General features: G+C 42.5%; 1 protein-coding gene and 2 long non-coding RNA genes across 3 annotated transcripts; all 3 read right to left on the bottom strand.

The window, feature by feature from the left end:
• Nucleotides 1-1,731: 1,731 nt before the first annotated feature.
• LOC119214115 (uncharacterized) lies at nt 1,732-4,587 on the bottom strand. Its single transcript, XR_005119945.2, has 4 exons — nt 4,461-4,587; nt 3,772-3,843; nt 3,382-3,445; nt 1,732-2,128 (listed from the first exon to the last, which is right to left on the bottom strand). It is a non-coding gene; the product is annotated as an uncharacterized LOC119214115 (long non-coding RNA).
• A 1,381-nt stretch (nt 4,588-5,968) lies between these two features.
• On the bottom strand, nt 5,969-11,721 carry LOC119218117 (alpha-tectorin-like). The gene is made up of 15 exons (XM_062560902.1): nt 11,647-11,721; nt 10,821-10,929; nt 10,543-10,675; nt 10,104-10,350; nt 9,581-9,725; nt 9,412-9,502; nt 9,240-9,302; nt 8,883-9,082; nt 8,345-8,476; nt 7,970-8,157; nt 7,727-7,881; nt 7,383-7,628; nt 7,144-7,306; nt 6,737-6,861; nt 5,969-6,478 (listed from the first exon to the last, which is right to left on the bottom strand). Exons 5-14 carry the CDS (start codon nt 9,618-9,620, stop codon nt 6,766-6,768), a joined length of 1,374 nt encoding a protein of 457 aa, XP_062416886.1. The 5' UTR covers nt 9,621-9,725; nt 10,104-10,350; nt 10,543-10,675; nt 10,821-10,929; nt 11,647-11,721; the 3' UTR covers nt 5,969-6,478; nt 6,737-6,765.
• Nucleotides 11,722-12,809: 1,088 nt separating this feature from the next.
• On the bottom strand, nt 12,810-13,875 carry LOC119218765 (uncharacterized). Its single transcript, XR_005120427.2, has 3 exons — nt 13,556-13,875; nt 13,064-13,130; nt 12,810-12,913 (listed from the first exon to the last, which is right to left on the bottom strand). It is a non-coding gene; the product is annotated as an uncharacterized LOC119218765 (long non-coding RNA).
• Nucleotides 13,876-17,095: the final 3,220 nt, after the last annotated feature.

Here is a 17,095-nt window from a genome sequence, read left to right as displayed (position 1 = left end):
GGTTCAGAGTGAGTGAAGAGAAGGTCTCTGACCTCTCGAACTGGGACACGGTCTGCTGTGATAAACAGATTAGTTTTGATAACTCAATCAATTCAAGATGAGGACAGTGTCCCAGGAACTCATCTTGAGTATTTAGGAGTCAACATTTAGGAGAGCTGATCAAGTCAACAAGGGTTTCTCTTCATCTCCTTCAATCATGGATAACAATGCTCTCTGTCTCTCTGGGATGTGAAAGAGCGCAGTGGTGGCTCCTAAAACTAAATCATCCAAAGCCAAAGGAGGACTCCTTTCAGGAGACTTGATCCATCACTTGTGTTAACTCTGCTACATGCTTGCAAGCATTTAAAAAATGCTCTGTTCAATGATTTCACTTCAGTGTCGAGGAAAATTCTGCTAACATATGGAACGGCATAAAAAAACAGACTGCTGTCGCTAGGCAACTCCACAACGACAAAGTAGCCTCTCTGTCCTCTGTCCTCGTCCTTGTCCTCGTCCTTTGTCCTTCTGCATATCTCTGCAGGATCTGACACAGTGAACCACCAGATCCTTATTTCCACCTCTCAGGAACGCGTGTCTCAGGCTGTGAAACTGAAAACACACCTGCACCGACCACACCAGGACGAATCAGCACTTTATTAGCACTTCCTTACAAAGCACTGGTGTAGTTTGGCTTTTTGTTCTGGTTCTGTACCCTCGTTATTGAATGCACTTGTTGCTTTGATAAAAGCGTCAGCTAAATGATAAATATACTCGTAGTGTTTTTGTTTTTCTTTATCAGTTCTTTTGGAAGGTGATGTTCTCTAATATTAGTGTTTTAACAAAAAAATCTAGCAAAATCAGAATTTAGCAGGGCGGGGATAATAATTGTTTCAAATGTCTTGTCAAATTAAAAATTAAAACTTGATTAAAAAAATAGTCATAGTGCGTGAAAAACCCACACATGCACATGATCTCAACGCAGTCTGTGCGCTGATGCCTGAGAGAAGTGAGAGGATCCATCCTGAGGATCCTCTGAGGTTCCTCCTCAGCAGAGTGGAGAACAAATACCAGAAGAAATGGGCGAGTTTCCCCCTCAGGGATTAGCTCACCCAGATGAGGAGCTGACGAGAACTGACACACGGCACCCTGAGGAGAAAGGATCGATTCCCAGATGTGGCTCAGGAAGGTCTGCTACAACTCCACCAGAACTCTTAATGATTCATAATATGAACCGTTTGATTTTGTGTTTGCAGAACTATTTGTGACGTTGCAAAATGTCAGCGGCTCAGATGTGATGGCTCAGCGTGGTAGAGGACTCATCCAGAGGCTGGAGGTCATGGGTTCGATCCCGGGGCATGGTGACCGTCAAGGTCTATCTCCCAATGTGACATCTTGAAACGTTCTCAATAATTGAGCCATTTGAGTGGATCTTGTAAAGCACAAGCAGGTGGAGTGTCAAATGACTAGTAAGGAGTCCAGAGGATTTGGGTTGAGATCCCTTATGGAGAGGTTTTAGAGCCAAGAGCCCAAACAAAGGAGACAAATGTACAATGAAGCCAGTGGTTACATCAGATCAGTTAGCTCACTGGGATGAGAGAACACTTTGTAAGCAAAAGGTTGTGGGTTCGGTTCTTGTGTGCTGCAGTTTGTTTTAAGATTCAACACCCAAAGTGAAGAAGACCAGTATTTAATGAAGCAGACAAATGTGTCTGAGCAAATAGCTCCAGGTGAAGACGACTGCCCCGTGAGCATGAGGTCGTGGGTTCTAGCCTTTTGCAGGTGGGTGATTTTTGAGGTTGTTCAGTCACATGAAGAAGTCAAAGGCAACAAACAAACATGATTAAGGGTGAATGACATGGTGGCGTGGTTGCGCTGTCCCCGGTTTGGGTGGCGTCAGACCCGGGTTCGATTCCCACCGCTGTGGGATCATCAGTGTGCATCGCCCCGGTAGAGTAGAGACGTCCGTCTCCTCCCGGGCTTTCAATGAGACACACGCAGGGGGTTATACCAAATTATTCTTTATTAAAATTCAGCTGCACAGCAAACATTTGACAAAAGTTGAACCACCCCCAAACTGTCAAAGTTACTTCTCAGAGTAACCGCAGAGCAGAAGAAGAAACCTGCCGTCCTCAGGTCTGGAAACTGCGCCCTCGTGTGGAGAAAAGAAGAGAAGCACAACATTAGAAAATGCATCAAATTCACACACTGGAATGAATACTACAACAAATACATCAAATTCAGATACTTGAACGAATACTACAACAAATACATCAAATTCACACACTGGAATGAATACTACAACAAATACACCAAATTCAGATACTTGTATTTGTTTGGTTTTTTACTTTAGACATACTATTCAATTAATTTAGTTAGCACACAATGGAAATTATTTTTCCATGATGTATTCAAAAACCTATTTGTGTACATTTTTATAATTTTTACAAAATTGCTATATTATCTCTGATGCTTATTACTCTTACAATGATTTTATATATTTTTTATGAAATACCATATTGTGACATTTCTAAAATTGTTCATGGCTTACTATAATATATTTGTTATACTTAAGGACATACTATAATATGACTTGTTTAATAAGACTTTTTAATATAATTAATTTATACGAAATACTATAATATTTTAAAACAATTATTAAATATTGTACAATACTTTTTATGAATTCATTAAGCTGTAGCATTTCCTACTTTTTCCAACATAACATACTAAAATATTTTTGAATTTCATCACATAATAATATCACAATTTAAAAAGCATTTTCATGACATCCTATACTACATTGTTATGAATTAATATACTACTTTATGACATTTTTTACTTAACTTTTTTACAAAATACTATACAATCTTTAATGATGTTTGTTATATTGATACATGATATATATATATATATTATATGATATTTCTTTGGCTTACTACATCATTTATTTTAAGGCTCTTGTCACACTATACAATAACGTTGTTGGCACACTATTCTATGAATTTTATTAATATTGTTGTGACCATGATTTTGTTTTACAGCATATTATACTGAGTAATCTTTTCACGTTTTACGGCATAATGAATGATTTTGATTACATTTTAACGGCATACCACACCATGGTTTTATATAACACTATATTTTGTATTTCCTTGTTGCATACTATAATTTGAGTATTCTTTTGAACTACATTTTCATGATTTAATATTAAATACTATTCTATGACTGAAGATTTTTATTAAACATTTTAATTTAAAGTTCTTATTAATACTAATAATCATTGTAGCAATATGATATAAATTACTGTTTCTATTTCAATTTGTAATCAAAAACTATCACAATAAATAAAATGTTCCTGCTACCACTTTAACAGCTACTAGTAATAATTGAGTTGACACTTACCAAATGTTCCTCCGTCCTCCTCGTCTTCTCCAAGACCTTCAAGTGTCTCTGCTCATTCAGCAGTCTGCACAAAGAACACAGACATTTAGACACAAGCTTCAAGAGGCTCCGTCCTATTTCAAAAGAGACATTTTACATCAGCTTTAGTACAACACCGATCAAAACCTTGTACCCAAAGCACAGGTAGGGATATCGGATCTTACACCTACAATTTGATCATATTATTACGATGTGTCTGGTGACACACATGATGGAGTTAAGTGACCACATTCAACTACATTTACGTCACGTTTTCATAAGGTCCCGATACTGTAGCTCTGACCCATCTACTGTAAATACAAATCAGAAACAATCATTATCAATACTTTTCAATCACTTAGGTTTCCTTACTCTGTTCATTTCGTCCTCTGTCTTCTGCTTGTCTTCAGCCTTGTTCTTCTCCTGCTGCTCCTCCAACATTTTCTGGAGGATTCAAAAAGAAGCAAAACAACACTTGGAAGTCACACAATCATTCAAATACAAAAACACCATCTTTTCTCTGAGACAGCAGCACTATCCCATGTGATAGATGGAGGGCGCCCCCTAGTGTTCATCATAAGGAAATGCAGCTCTTTAAGGATGGATAGAAACGCCAACTCCAAACTAGATAAACATGATGTTGTAAAACAAGCAAACATGCGGCTAGACAACAAATGGTCCAACCGTTTGATTGTAAATAAATGGAACGATATTATTAACAATCAGTTAATCATTTGATGATATAACAGGAAATTAGCACTAGATGTAAATATAAAGTACAATAGCACATGGCCACCATCTTTTTCGTTTTGTTGATTGTCACGTTTCATTGTTTACAATCGGTATTATAAACCGAAGCCAAACAGGACGCTATAAATCAGGTTAATTTGACCACTAGAAATCAGCGAAAGAACCGCACGCACAGACGTTAGCACCAGTTAGCCGTGAGCTAATGTTAGCCCACTTAGCAATGGACGCCGCGACAAGTGTTTCTATTTGTTTGTTTGTGGTGGTTTTGTCGTATTGTCGCCCTTCAGCCCTCAGTCCACATCATGACTCACCAGTCAGTCTCCTTTCTTCCATCGGGTCTCCATCGTCACGAACAGTCGGGCAGCGGAAGTTACAGCTCAGGGGCCTGGCGGCCATCTTGGACGCGTCATCAGGGCCGCTCGTCAACCTGAGCTAAATAGTGACGTCATTACAGCACCGGGGGTCCTATCTGGGAAATACCTTTATGTATAATGTAACGATATCACTTCCATCTGGTCATTTGATTGATGGAAGATGTATTCTATCCCCCATCACATTACTAAACAGCAACCATTATACATGTCACATGATAGGATTGTATTGGGAATAATATACTGTGACTTGAATATCCATCCGCAATTTCTCTTTTTACATTTACTTTTTTCATCCATTTTAGCTGTTCAACCAACTCCTTCTACAGACTTAATGCGATCGGTTTCAAATTCAGTCAAGATGCTCTTAAGGAAGTTAAGAGGAGAACATTTAGGTGAACGGCCTCAATGTTGTTTTACTATCCAATCTGCCCCATATTTCCTGTGGAACATGCCGATTCAGGTCTGAGCACATTTCCATGTAAATATTTCACAAGTCATGATGCCACCTAATGGCAAAGATAAATGACACGTTTTATAGTTTAATGAACTTCTATCGAGTTAAACCGATTGACTTCAAATGTGGTCAGTATAGCCTTATGACATCAATGATGCTTCAGTATTCGTTTCACTCTGTTGCCGTGGCAACGCATTGTTCGTCATGATGGGTCTTACAATGATCAAAGACTCTGCTTATGTGTCGATAAATACTTCATATTGCTCCAAAGAGCAGCCCCAGCACTACATGTAACCTACATGTATGCCATTTATTAAGTATGTCTATCACATTAAGGCCTGTGCTCTAAGCAGCTACCAGCTCTATCAGAAGTTAGACATTTTGATTCCTGTGTGACTATTTATGCTATTTTTTCACTATCTCCTCCAGGGGACTTTTTCAGATCCACTTCACATTGGTCAGTACGATCCAGAGAGCATAGTGGTTTAAATCTATTAAAAGCTTTAAGTTTCATGAAATGGTGCAGCCGCCATTATTCAACATTCAGTCATTCAGCTCTTGTAACTTCACTGGACTCCATCTGCACCAAACTTTCCTGAGAATATCAGATTTATGGTCTCTACGATGTTTGACTAACCCAACAATGCCATCGATTGCATGTTGCAGAATACAGATATTCTAACCCAAATCCTTAAGTAGCAACACTTTTGTCATGGACCAGGTTTGCTGACTTTAATAAAAGTGAGTTTTGTCATAGTGAAAACTTTGATTAGGGAACATCAGTCCAAACTAAATTAATTTCCTACATTTAATAACTACATTTCCATAACTAAATGTTGTATATTGCACATTATGACTGACTATGGTTTCAGCTCCTTGGTTCTAACTATCTGGATCTTACCAATGCTTCAATTGAAATATTTACATTGACAACTTTGGATTTAGAGGCCACAAAGTTTAAGAATAAAGATCAAATAATCATTGACACATGTTGGTTTTCCCACTCCCTTTATTATATTTTTTGTGTTTTCTTTTGCTCTTAGTAATAACATAATAAACAACAGCATGCCCTTGTGTAATAACAGTCAGTTTGCACTGACAGTCTCATTATCTTCACATTCACAACAGTATTTTGCTTCCCTTTGTTCTGCAAAGCTTCTCATTTCATTAGAACACAGATTCTGTTGCTGCTTCCACCAGGTATCATTCAGGCTATGCAGGTTTAAAGAAGTAATTCAATATATATTTATAGTACCAGACCCTTAAATCCCTATTTGATTAGTTTTTCATTTCATCTTTTATTTCACTAGAGATTATGTTAAATTTCTAAATGGCGTAATCATTAGCAAGAATTGGATATATAAAGAATGAATAAATGCCATCATCCCAGGTGACCACATGAAGACCTGCCAGCATTGTTTCACAGCAGCAACATCTTCAACCATCTGTTGAAGAGCCGTGAGGTTAGAGGCTGGTTGTTGGAGCTTCTGTCAGGAATCAGCTGAGAAGACAAGCAGACATCACTGATGAGTCATGACTTCTACTTTGTCTCTGATGGAGGGCAAATTTGAAACATCTAAGAGTCACATGACATTTATTCTCCTGAGAGGATGAACCCTCTGACCTTCGCTTTGAAGCTTCCCTGAGTAACTTCCATTATTTATATACTGTATATTAATACTACTGTAGTTCTGATGCTCAGGCTCGAAGCATTCATGTAGTAATTCATTAATTCAATCCAAATGAACTTCATACATACCAGGTGAAAGGTCAGAAGGGGAGCGGCCTTTAATTACTCCAGGCCATAGTGATGAGGGCTGGGTTTCCCTCTGCAGTGTTGGACCTGGAGGACCTGCGCCTCCTTTTACCGCTTCCAGGGCAGGTCTGTAAGACAGGCAGCATGTTCATGGTTAGACTGCAGCCCGTGTGGGCTCCACGCAGGTCCACACCACAGAACCCCTTTGGCTGTTTATGTTGTTAAAGTAGACATTTGATCTGGAGGGAGAGACTTTGAGCAGTTTAAATTATAACGTGATAAAGAACTCAGCTCCAGTAACAAAGCTGCTGACATATTAATGCATGAGGGATGATGCTCCTTCACCAGGAGAGGAACCACACAGGATCATCACTGATGGGTAAAGCAGCCTCTTCTCTGCTCCTGCTTACCGGAGCACAGGTTGTTCCCTCTTTGGGGCACAGCTCCACTTTGCAGTGCAGGTAGATGGCAGATGTTTCTCCAGAGAACTGGAACACGTTGAAAGAGAAGACGTTGGAGGTTCCCAGTCCGTTTGCCTCCACCCTCACCGTCTGGTCGGCTTTGCTGGGGCATCTGCTCAGAAACAGGAAATCAGGTGAGTTCACCTGCTGCGGATCCTTGAAGCCGCAGACGAAGAGTTCTGTCTCACCCGGCGATGACGAGGTCGTATCGCGGGCTGCTGTCGGTGGACGGCTGGGTGGTGGCCCAGCAGGAGTCGGTCACTATGGCGACCGTGTCGCCGTCCAGCCCGTCCGTCCTCAGCTGCAGCCACACCTTCTGGTTCAGCTGGAGCTCGGTGCTCGACTCCACGAGGTTCTGGAGTCCACTGTCGGTGTAGGCGGCCATCGTCAGGGTGTAGTTCCAAGCTCCGGATACGACCTGCAGTACCACAGAGCTGCAGAGCGCACACACACACACACACACTTTAGCTTCCACAAACCACATCAGGCTGCAGGCTAACAAGCAGGTGGAGCTCAGCCGGCCTCTGCTTACCTGTCTTTAATCCTGAAGGACAGACTCTGGACCTCCGGCTTTGTGTAGAAGCAGGAGAAGTCGATCTGTACTTGGTCTTGGCGGGTGATGATGCCGTTCTGAGAGGCGTTCCTCGTCATGATGGTGTTCTTGTAGAGGATTTGGCTGTTGTTTACCTAGATTGAGATGGAAAGACACAGTCTGCCACACATTCATAGTAACAACACACTTTTTGAAGGCAACCAACTAGAGGAGGGCGCCCACCGAAATCTCGGCCCCACAGGTGTGGCCGCTGTCGAAGCTGAACTCCACCATGTGGGTTTGTGGGTCCAGGTGGCCTTTGCATTCGGGGTCAATGAGGTGGAGGACGGAGGAGTTGATGCGTCGGTCCTGCAGCAGACATTCAGCCAGAGTCAGAGTGGCAGAGTTCTGCGTGCAGACTGTCGGCTCGCCTGAAAGCCCAACAGCACAATCCTGTATCAAGTATCAGCATCTCACTGTGGAGGGGTTAGCATTGGAGGCATTGGACTATTAAGAGCTAGTTTCATCTATCACGGAGGCAAAGACACGTCCAGCTTTAGACTAGAAGAAGAAAAGAGAAACCCTGCACTTGCTGCAGTGTGTGAAGTCTGACTGTACCTAAAGCGTTGGTCGGGTTGAACTTGGAGGCAAACAAGGCCCGACAGAAGCAGCCGGCTTCACCGAGCCGATCTCCACAGAACTCGTGCTCACTGCAGTACTGGTCCAGACAGGAGACCCGAGGGACAGCAGCTACACAGACACATGGGCACAACAGGAAGTAAAATCCATGTGAGGATCCATTTTACGTTTAGTAAAAAGATGTATTAGACAACATCACCTGGTTATCGAGTCAGAAAAGGCTTGACATCACTAAAACAGAGCGTCAACACGAGGGAACAATACTACTGATGAAATAGATTTAAATGTAAATGTTTTAAATCAATATTGAAATTCTGCTTACATGTAATACATCAGTGATGATTATTTATTCTGCATAAAGAACACTGTATTATTTGTTCTTGAGGAACCTTTGAATACTCATCTACAGAAGTACAGTTTTATATCCTTCACTAAACTGAATAAGCCTGAAATGTGTAACTGAATGAGCTAAACCTCCTCCAAGCAGCAGGTAGCAGAAGGTGGACGAGCATCTTACGGCATTGGACCGTTGTCCTCCAGTCCCCCAGTGGGACGTCCTTCAGGCTGCAGGACTCGGCATAGGCCTCCAGAAACTGGCAGTGGAGACCGTCCACCGCCGGGTAGACGCACAAAGTGTTGTTGCAGGCGGCCACGTAGGCGTCCGTGTCGATGTGTTGGTGACAAGCATCGAAGGGGGGCTGATTCAGGAGCTCACAGCTGATCCAGCCATGCAGAGAGGAGGAACCAGAGAACAGCCTCGTGAAACCCTCCCTGGTCACATGACGAGGTGGTGGCACATAGAAAGGTACGACGCGGAGGACCTCATGCTGTTTAAAGGGGGGGGGGTCTACTGGTCAGAAGGGTCACTTCTTACCGGTCAGCTGAGCGGCTGCAGTTGATGGAACTGTCGATGGTGTCGGTGTGCAGAGTGTCGCAGCTAGAGGGGGGGGGGGGGGGGGGACAAGCAGCCCGTCACATGAGAACCAGACACCACATCAGCCAATAAGAAGCACCCATCAGTGCATCAAGTGAAGACCAAGCCGTACCCAGCCGATGGGATCCGATCAGCACTCAAGGTGGTGGTCCGGCTTTTATTAGTGGGGTTACCACACAAACCCTCCAAGGAAACATTTGGTCCTGTTTGATATTAGGAGACAATTAGAGACAAACCAATGACCTTTGACCCTAACAAGCGCAGCTTTTATTATTCAGTACCTGACACGTGTGCCGTGTTGCCATCAAACACGACCGTCATTTTGGAGTTGGGCAGTTTGGCGGTCACTCCAGTCTGGTCCTTGGAGAGCTCCACGCCGTAGAATCGCTGAGTCGTGGTGTTGAGATCCAGGATCTGGTCACCAACCTACATCCCAGCAGAGAGGAAGCATGAAGGAACCACCGGCTGAAAAGGTGCTATCATAAGTACTTACTTTGGATAAAGAAGACAATATCTGACCCCTGAAAGCTGTGATATCAAATGAAGGAACTTTATATGGTACATGTGATCATGTTACCATAAAAGTAACTAAGATCACAAATATATCCTGAGATAATACACTGATCACTCTGCTCCCTTTTTATTGGAGGAAAGGAACAACCACATGTATTACTTTATACTATCGCCCAATACGTATGAAGTCTTTGAACACATCACAAAGTACCTCCTGGCTCGTAATGACCTTCAGAGATGAATCAACCCCCCCATGAAGACACGGCGTTCAGATGGATCGTAGCAGCTCACCCGCACTCTTCCACCTTGTTCCAGTTGAATGTCTCCAGCTTTCTGACTTATTATCAAGTAGTCCAAGAAGGACACATCTGTACGGCGTCACTCACGGAACCCCCCGATGAGAACCACACCAAGTCCTCCTTCTGCAGGCGTCATCAGAGCGTATTCACAGCGATCCTCCACCGAGTGGACCTCACCGTGGAAATCGATGAGGGTGGAGCCAGTCACGGTGCACACTGAGGGGGGGGGGGGTTTACACCTGATGGAGATGCAGAGACACAAGTTGAGCCGTCTGTTCATTCCTCAAGGCAGAATACAAAGACACAGAGACATTTAACCAGGACGACTTCATCTCCTCCACAAAGTCTTCAGAGGCTTTCAGTCCACGTGGAGCACTTCATTTAAATCAGTTCATTCACACTTCATACAAATATGAAAAGAACATATTTACGTGTTGTTGCCGAGGCAAAGCTCGTCGGGTGTACATGAACTGACGTGACCAAAGACTGCAGACGTAGTGCAGACCACACTGGAACAGTTCTGTGGGAAGTCCAATAACGTCTCACCGTATAGTATAGGGACACCTGGGAGGGGACAGGTTGTACGAGAAGGAGTTTGATACGAGCTTTAAGAGAGAGAAATAACTGACATTTTAAGAGATCACATTGTAATCAGAGGAGCCCTGAAGAGTCCCCCTCCCTTTATGTGGAGACCACCTGATTGACTCACCTGAGTCTCTGCTGCAGGAACTCAAATCAGTGGCAGATGCGCTATTCAGTGTGCTGGCACTAACGGTCTTTGACTCCACCGTCCGGTTCCCGACCTTCACAGTCAGCAACTAGAACGACGTTGGACACACATCAAGGTTAAAGTGTGACTGAGGGACAAGAACATGAATCAACTTCCAGTTCAACTTTTAACTTCATTTCTGTCATAGGAATTGAATGTATTGTATATATTTTGCTTTGTTCATTCTGTACACACGACATCCATGTCAGTCTGTCCATCCCGGGAGAGGGATCCCTCCTCTGACCTCACCAAGGTTTCTTCCCTTTTTTCCCCATGAAAGGCTTTTCACTTTTTGGGGAGTTTTTCCTGTGCCGATGCGATGGTTTCGGTACAGAGGATGTTGCATGTGTACAGACTTCAAAGCCCTCTGAAGGCAAATTTGTAATTTGCAATTTTTGGCTATAGAAAATAAATATGTAATTTATGTCAGTGGTGACCTCAGCATCACATGACCAGAAGTCAACCGTTGACCCCCCCACTAAAATGACCAAAGAGCATTATTCTTATAAGCTGTGCTAATAATGACCCAGTTTGTTCCTCTAATGAATTACTAACAGATTCAAGAAGAGAGAAAATACTTTTTAACAATTCACAAGTAGCTAGAAGACGTTTCCGTGAATGTTTTAGTTCTTTACTTCAGTCAACGGAACTAAAACATGAAACAAACTGCTCCACTCTTCTGGCTGAAGGTCAGCTTTTAGGGCACATTTGACGTTTGAGGTCAGATGTTGCCGTGGCAACAAAGGTACAGCTTGTAGATACTTACAGAATCTGAGTTAACTCGATTAGCCTGAAGTACCAAAGCTGTTTGGGGTCCAAAGCTCAAGCAAAAAGCATTCATCTGAACAAAGAGGAGAAACAGAGAACTTAACTTTAATATCCAAGCACACTTCATCAAGCGATGTATGAAAAGGTTCAAGTTTTGAAAATACCATCAGAGTAAAAACATGGAACTGATGATGACTCACCACTGTGGTGGTATTCCTGTTGAATTCAAATAGCAGAGCACATTTGGATGATCTCTGTATGTTGGGCAGATCAAAAGCATTTGCTGGTATCTGAACTGCAATTTCCCTTACGAGAACTCCTTCTGATCCATTTGTTTGATTCAGCGTCACACAATCTTGAGGTGGATCGCCGGGGCCGTCCATGAAACAAAAAACCAAAGAATCCGTCAAATTCACCTGAAGAAACAGAGACAGGTTCATCTGTTAAAGACTTTGTCTGAAGGCATCATTTTCAGAAACAACCATTGGAAGAAGAAAAAGTGAAGTCCTCAGTGAACCCATTGGTCATCTGTAGGTTTCTGGGTGACACTTGTTGACACAAGCAATGAGAAATGTGAGGAGATCAGACCGGTAGATCAACGGTTAATACACTCTGGACATGAATGATGCTTATTATGTTTCATTATCTATGATCATTTCACACCAGACTTTTACTCTTCAGAGTCTCATGATAATACTTTGATAATGTTTAATAATCACTTCTTCATTTGATATTAATCACACAACTGTTTTATTACAAACAAAATTCACAATCATGACGCTCAAATGAGGCAAATGAATAAAAACAAGTGTGAAAATACGGAAAAGGGAAGCAATAAAACATCTGGATAGGATATTGTTACAGGAACAGCTGGATGAGGGAATGGGATGCTAGTGAGGTCCCGTTCTCACCTTTCAGCTCCTTGTACTTCAGAATAGTCAGATACTTTATAGTAGTACTCCACTACAGGCAAATGTGTTTCACTATTTCTGTTTCCTTGTTCAGACTCTGATTAATATGCAGAATGTAATGCCGAATAAATGAGATGTAATAGTTAAATGTTTTTTGGAAGAAAGGGAAAGTCAAATGTCTCGTTGGAATGTCTGTTAGATAACAGCAGTAAGAGGGTTTAGTTTTACTCACGGACACCCATGAGTATGTGCGTCCATAGAAGGTGATGGGACACGAGCTCAGTTCAAACTCTCCCCCAGAAATACCAAATGTCATTTGTTGAGACATGGAGACGTCCACCTGGCTGGCAGCAACTACAGCACGAATGTGAAGGAAAAGAACATCACAGGTGAATTAATACGCTTCTCTCCTCACTCACACTCCAGTCTGCAAAGATCAGTTTACTCTGAAATGGATCTCAAGTCTTTAAGAGGTTCTAAAGTCCACTTCCAATGGCTGCTCACCTGCCAGCAGGAGGAGCAGAACACCTGTCTTCATGGTGGAGAAGAGGCAGCAGCAGGTGGAGAGACTCTTCATATAGAGACAGGAGAAACACTCTTTAGTCCCTCCATGCACACAGTGTGAGGGACAGTGAGGATGAACCTGCACGCTGAGGACAATTATCAAAAAGGCTCCTTATTGTCTCTAAAACCACCACATGGTGGACTCCATGTGAGCTCTGTTAGATGAGGCCCAGGATGGGATGAATAGAGGTGATGAGGAAACAAGTCCTTGGAAGTAGTACTGGTACTGAAGCGTTCCATCTATTTGGAGAGGAACACTCAAAGCTTTTGGGATCACACTGACTGGAGTTTACTCCACACGGGTGGAGCTAGACAAAGAAACATTTGGTGCCGAATCAAGGAACTAAAAGATCCTAAATAATAACAATATATAAAAAATGAGCATTTAGGTATGAAGTTGGGCAGAGAGGGCGAGGGCTCAGCTGCTCTTACCTTGTGGAGGTCGGGTGGAGAAGAAGGGAGATGGAGCTCTGAGGATGGAGGTCTGTGATGTCTCTCAGGAAGATGTGCTTTCTGTGTCTCCGTCTCCGTCCTTTATACTGTTGCTTCTCTTCACGCGGGGTTATTGAGTTCAACCAGGATTCCATTGAACTGGTCCCTCTGCATTCTGTCCTGGGGGCAATGGACTTGAGAACTTGTTTGTGACAAAGAACCTGTCAGACACTCCCAAAACACTTAAATGAAAAGAGCAAGCAGTTATTTTAAAAGTGGAAATAATTGACATGAAAGGATGACTAAGTTGTGATCGGGGTGTGCTGGTGTGATTGATCTTCTTTTGGCATCATCAGTCTTGACACATCAAACAATCCTCCTCAACCAGATTCTTTCACACTGAGCTGCTTCTTCTCCAGAGTTCCTTTCAGGTGCTGTTAGACAATGTGGTTAAAAGATTAATTTCCTTCCTTGCTGATGTAACATTTCAACAACAAGTTCACCCAATAAACTCCTGCTCTCATACTGAGAAGTCTTCAATTATGTCAACATTTCATTCCAATGCAAAGAGTTGGACCAAAGGCTAAATCGAATGTGTCAGATGGTTCAAGAATAGATGTTCTCAGACTGTTAAAGAGGTTCTGCACTGTGCATGCTGTACCTCAACACACAGAGGCCCTCATGTACAAATTTACTTTTGAAAAGGTTAAGTTTAGATTATACAGTATATATATATATAGCAGAAGAAGCATTCATAAAGACCCCTTACGAAGCCTGGTCTGCTCCACCTCTAGTGACTCCGGGGCAAACCTTTTGGAGAACAGGATCCTCCCTCCTGTGCCGCTGTACCACCTTACCCAGATATATTTTTCATTTAGTTTCGCGGGCCGGGTCTCTAGCAGAAAAATCACTTCCATCTTTTACTTTCCTCCGCTCACATAGTGGAGACTTGTTCATTGAGTCCATTTAATAAGGCGCTCAAATCAGGAATCAGGAAACGTTTATTGCCATCATATGTCAGACATACATTGAATATGACTTGTCAGTTGATGCATGACAGCGGACAGTACAACAATGGGCAACAGACAACGTAGTGCAGAAATGAGATAAAAATATAATAAAATATATGCTATGAGTTAGTACGCTGAGGCTATGGGTGAGTAAGTTAAGAATTAAAGATACAATTTTAAATAAAAATAAAGAAAGTGCACCAGCTAAACAGAAAGTAACAAGTGAAAGAAACAGAGTGTATGTTCACGTAGGGAGTGAGAGTCAGTCAGGGGGGGCCCGGGCTCTGTTGATGAGCCCGACTGCCGACGGGAAGAAACTGTTAGTGTGGCGGGACGTCTTAGTCCTGATGGACCTCAGCCTCCTGGAAGATGCACAAACAGTTCTTGTCTGCGGTGAGAGGGGTCGGCTACAATCTTTCTGGGACTCATCCCCCCCAGAGATCAGTCCAATGAGGGCGGTGTCATCCGCAAACTTCAAATGTAATGAGTTCATGGTTTAATACATTAAAAAAGCAGACAGAACATTATCTCCAGCTTGAGAAAGGACTGTGAGACCTCATTGTTGTCCTCCCCATCATCATTGCTAAATCTTTTGAACCATTTCCTTCAGTCTGAAGCCTTCTCTGTCCTCACTGCTCTCGGGTGGCTCTGCAGTACAGGTGGAAGGAGCACAGGTACTTGAACCCAAAAGCACAACTCGGAAACGGAAAGTTCTTTACTCGTCTTCTGGCAAAACCTGCCTGACAAACCCAAAAAGGGTGCAGGTAAGACAGCCCAGGTGGAGAAGTCAGTCAAACGGGGTCAGAACAGGACACGTTGAGAGCTCGGCAGTAACACACAAGACAATGTGGCAGCGTGTGAGTGAAGGGGACCCTGAAGTGAGGGACTAATGAGGGAATGGGCTGCAGGTGAGACGGACCTGAGGGCCAGGTGAAGGGAATGAAAGATGATCTGGAATGACGAAAGAGTTAATTGAACAAATAAACCAGCAGGCAGAAGGAAAACTACGACGGTACTTTGTACTTTGAGCCTTTGTGTTCTTCGTTTGATAGAACATTTTGCTTCGCAGGATTTTGTCCAATCATTTAATTCCATACACCCATAAATTTTTTCTACTTGGCCCACCTACAAGAAAATCCTGTTCTAAGGTGCAAAATGTTCTTGTTGTTTCCTTCTCTTTGCATCGCTGGAATTCTGCTGCGAGCCTTGTGGCTAACGTTCACCGGGCTGCGTAGCGCTGACTCACGCTCAGCCGTGAACGATGGAGGACAGAAAAGGACAAGTATAAATAGAAGCATGAATAAAGACACAAGTAAAAATCAAACAGCAGTTGTTTAGCTCAACACAATGTGCAAACACAATATATAAATGAGTTCACTGCTTTTGAATTGTTTTGCAGCAATTCAGCTCAACGGCTGCATGTGGAAAGGGGGGGGGGTTGTTGTGCAAGACGACAAATATTTTTAACATTAAAAATGATTGTGAAAAGGTCTTTAGTGACGTTTTATATTCATAACAATAATTAATTTATTTCCTAGCGCGATTGGGCAGCAATCAGGGCAGCCAATAGCATCACAGGTTGTTGTTGTGGTCTGTGACGCAGACACGAAGGTTGTTGTTGAACGAAGCCTCACAAAGAGTGAAATCCCTCATGACATTGCTGTAAGTGCTTTGATTATGTTTATATCTCCATAATAATTGCTTATTGTAGTAAAAATATTTGGAGTTGGTGTTCCTATGTCAAAAGTTGCATTAACTAACTTAGATACCCAGTGTGACGTAATGATTAGAAGAGTTTCTTGCTGTTTGTGTATGGAGCCAAACAACCTGCCAGCCAACAGCAGCACATTCACAGACATATTGCTGAAAATCTACAAAACGCATCACAAATCCACTGCAGCGTTCACGATTGTATAAGTGAGCACTACATCACAACCACGTATGGAAACATGTATTCAAGAAAATATATTTTAAAAAAAGATCGGAAGGATCGGGATTCGAACCCCGTGGGTCAAAACATCCTAAAGCCAACGAGCCCACTGCTCCACGCAGTGAACAATGCATATTTACAGGTTCTCTTGGGCGGTACAGGTGTGTTAACGGCCGTTATCTACCGGACCGAATAGCAACTCTGATTTCGGTGTCTAATTTAGATGCCAGGAACAGTCTTTATAGACATCATTATTATTCAACCCAGCGGCTAGTTGTTTTACAAATTATACCATTAACATAAGGGATGAGAAACCTGTTTTCCACTTTGTCGTGTCAGGGATCATCAAGTCATTTCGAACCCTGTATTGGGGTGTATCACGAAATTTTTGGTGAAGTTTTGGTTATTTATTTTTGTCTATTTGGTAATATTGTGTTTTGGGGGAAAGGAATTATTGTATTTAAATAAACAAGGGTGTTACCCTATTTATTTGACTTCTGTTAAAATAACAACCATCTCTGGGTCTCATTATTTGTTAAATAGCTTCTTGTTAAAAGGTTTTACAATACATCGAACCCAAGCACCCCCCATTCTCACGTG

Source organism: Pungitius pungitius, chromosome 3 (genome assembly GCF_949316345.1).
Source record: "Pungitius pungitius chromosome 3, fPunPun2.1, whole genome shotgun sequence".
In the NCBI taxonomy this organism is placed as follows: domain Eukaryota; kingdom Metazoa; phylum Chordata; class Actinopteri; order Perciformes; family Gasterosteidae; genus Pungitius; species Pungitius pungitius.
Note: the sequence above shows the minus strand (reverse complement) of the source record. Positions and strands in the feature narration are given on the sequence as shown.

Coding starts and splice junctions, on each gene's coding strand:
- LOC119218117 (XM_062560902.1), bottom strand. CDS start 9,620: ATGACGGTCGTGTTTGATGGCAACACGGCACACGTGTCAG. Junction 8,477..8,882: donor GAGGACAACGGTCCAATGCC/GTAAGATGCTCG, acceptor GTGTCTGTGTAG/CTGCTGTCCCTCGGGTCTCC. Junction 7,629..7,726: donor TCCTTCAGGATTAAAGACAG/GTAAGCAGAGGC, acceptor TGCGCTCTGCAG/CTCTGTGGTACTGCAGGTCG.